The 3,216-nt window shown below is 30.5% G+C and overlaps 1 protein-coding gene across 1 annotated transcript in view; it reads left to right on the top strand.

Moving 5' to 3' along the window:
• The first annotated feature begins 2,232 nt into the window (after positions 1-2,232).
• The window catches only part of LOC102585209 (caffeoylshikimate esterase), a 3,168-nt gene continuing 2,184 nt past the window's right edge, over positions 2,233-3,216 (top strand). The window contains exon 1 of the mRNA XM_006341604.2: positions 2,233-2,870. Coding sequence (XP_006341666.1) covers positions 2,340-2,870 — 531 coding nt within the window. The 5' untranslated portion in view covers positions 2,233-2,339. The remainder of the gene's footprint in view (positions 2,871-3,216) is intronic.

Here is a 3,216-nt window from a genome sequence, read left to right as displayed (position 1 = left end):
CGATAAACATACAGTTAAATATGATTTGCATAGACAGAGTAAATTAAGGAGAATAAGAGAAAATTTAGAAGAGAAGCAAATATACATATGAAAAGGATTTTAGAAAGAAAACAAAAAAAGGTTGAATAACCTAAATTTTCGCAAAAACTTCAATTCTACAAATCATGAAATTCACAATTAATTGGACAAGAATAAGATTATATATAAAGATGATTTTTAGAAGTATCCATGAAAAAACATATTGTTATATCTGATTTTCATAAACATATTGAATTAAGGAGAAGAATTGAAAATTAGGAAGAGAAACAAATATACGTATGAAAAGAATTCTGGAAAGAGAAAAAGAGACAAAAAAGAGAAGAACACTATTTTAAAAATGTTGACAAAATAATTTAAAAAAAAGAGATAAATTAGGGATAATAAAACAATAAAAAAAAATTCAAGAAAAAACAAAGCAGCAATCAAACGTATGTTTTAGAAAAATAAGGAGGACAAAAATACATTTTAAAAAAAGAAAAGAAAAATAATAATTCAATGCCAAATAAATAACACAAAGTTTTTTTTCTTGCTAACAAATTAAAAATGGACTATTTATTGCTAATTTAGTCTATAGGGTGTTATGCTGTGCCATTTTGTCCTTATTTATTGTCAAGGCCGAAGGGGTAAGTGTACTTCTCTGGTTGTTTTGTTGGAGTAAGAAACAACAATTTCTTCCACTAAATAAAATGTGCAATTATTTTATTACGTGTTTGATTGATAGAATAAGGAATAACAATCTCATGAAATGTACTAAAATGATTGATTTAATTATTTCATATAAAAAGTGGAATATCTTTTTTTAATTAAAAAAAAATCCTATTTCACTAACTAAACGAGCCCTTTTTTAAAAAAAAAAACTAAACGAGCCCTTAGTATATGTGAGGAACTTTTTTTTGTGTTTGAAAATGATTCCCTTCATTTTGACTTGTCATAATTATTCAAAATATTTATAATTTTATAAAATTAAATTAAAATAATTTTTAAAATTATATATTTTTCCTTAAATTTTTTTTTGCTTAAAATATCTTTAATATTAATTATTCTTGAAAGTAAATGATATCCTTATATAATGTAAGGCACATTGAAGAGAAAACAAATAATTAGTCAAACCACTTCTTCTTTCTGGTTTTTAATAAACGTGCAAGTTGCAACAGAATATGACAACTAAAAATATATGTTTTGATTAAGAAAGTTGAAAGTGCATATAAAATGTTGACATATTGCTTAAAACTTTTGATAGTAAAAGTAATTTTCGTAACTCAGTATTTGATTAAAAGGATTTTGTGATCACTTTTCCTTAATCAAAAGTCTTAAATTCAAATTTAAGTATATATTACTCCCTCCGTTTTACAAAGAATAGTCTAGTTTGACTTGACACGAAATTTAAGAAAATAAAGAAGAGTTTTGAATCTTGTGATTCTAAATTAAAGTTATGTACAAAACTGTCATTTAATCTTGTGGCCTTTAACATGTCACGTGAAAAACTGAAGTTAAAATGTTATCAAAAAAAGAAAAAAGTTAAAATAATCATAAGTCATATAACAATATAATCTCTTGTCTATAAATATATTAAAAAAAACTTTTCTCTTTTCTATTTTTTTTCCTACGAGTATTTATCTTCCATTTGTTTTTTTTTTTTAAATTGAGAAAGTCTTAGATAGCAACTTTGAACGTTCTCTTTAAAATTAATTTACATATAATTAATAGCAAAAATACTTGGGAAAAAAATAATTAGAAAAAGAGAAATTATTGTATTTATATTAATGGATAAAAACAGAAGATAATACTAGTAAGAAAAGGATTTTTTTTTTAATAATATATTTATGAACAAGATAATATATTGTTATGATTGTGGTATTGTCAATTTTCTTATGAATTATTAATTATCTAAATCATAATTAGAATTTTATTTTAATTCAATTAAATTTTAACCATTAATTTTTATATATATCATGTGTCTCATATCCAAGCAAGAACTTGAATAAAATGGAGGAAAGGAAAATGGAGAGGAGCCGAATCCCAAAATGAAATCCTGAAAATCGCCAATCCAAATTAGTCTGATCTTATTGAGATAATAGTAGTCATTTCACCTACTCCCTTCAGGCCTTCACCAATCCCCCAAGGTGGGGCACCAATTCAATATTATATTGAAATTGACCTGAAAAAAGAAGAAAAAAAGAAAAGTAGTTGGTGAAACCATTTCGGATAAAAACACTCCATCCCTGCAAAAATTTCATACCAACTCTCAGATACCGCCCGCCACCTACTCCACGCCTACAACCACTCAGAGCAACCGGAAAATGACGTCGGAAGCGCCGGAAACCGCAATTAACTACTGGGGCGATATGCCGGAGGAAGAGTACTATGCCTCTCAAGGAGTGCGAAACTCCAAATCGCACTTCGACACACCCAATGGCAAGCTCTTCACTCAATCATTTCTCCCACTAGACCCAAATGTGTCTCCTAAGGCCACTGTTTACATGACCCACGGATATGGCTCCGATACCGGTTGGTTATTTCAGAAAATATGCATTAGTTACGCAAGTTGGGGTTATGCTGTGTTTGCCGCAGATCTGCTCGGACACGGCCGCTCCGATGGAATCCGATGCTACGTTGGAGACTTGGAGAAGACCGCTGCTACTTCCTTGTGCTTTTTCAAGAGCGTGAGGAATAGCGATGAGTACAAGCATTTGCCGGCGTTTCTGTTCGGGGAATCTATGGGTGGGCTAGCTACTCTGCTTATGTACCTCCAGTCCGATCCGGATACTTGGACAGGGTTGATCTTCTCCGCCCCGCTTTTCGTCATTCCCGAGCCTATGAAGCCTTCTAAGGTACTTTTTAGCTACTATTCTGTTTATTTAATTGTTACTCAGTACATACTGCCCCGTTACACCATATTTTTATGCTAATTTATCAGTGCGATCACTTTTATCTGCTCATACATTGATGACTTATTCGACATAGTAATCCTTCCCGGCAGCGGTGGAGGCAGGATTTTTGTCAAGGCGATTCGTAAAACCAGAGAAACAAACAAGCCAAAAGCTAAAAACATTAGAAACTGTAGCTAGCGGGAATTTAATCTACTTCGTATAATAAGAGAATTTGAACCCTTTACCTCTGAGCTAGGCTTTTGGTTTGTTTCAAGGTGATCGTACATCTGATATATATATATATATA

This window comes from Solanum tuberosum, unplaced genomic scaffold, assembly GCF_000226075.1.
Source record: "Solanum tuberosum cultivar DM 1-3 516 R44 unplaced genomic scaffold, SolTub_3.0 scf00026, whole genome shotgun sequence".
In the NCBI taxonomy this organism is placed as follows: domain Eukaryota; kingdom Viridiplantae; phylum Streptophyta; class Magnoliopsida; order Solanales; family Solanaceae; genus Solanum; species Solanum tuberosum.
Note: the sequence above shows the minus strand (reverse complement) of the source record. Positions and strands in the feature narration are given on the sequence as shown.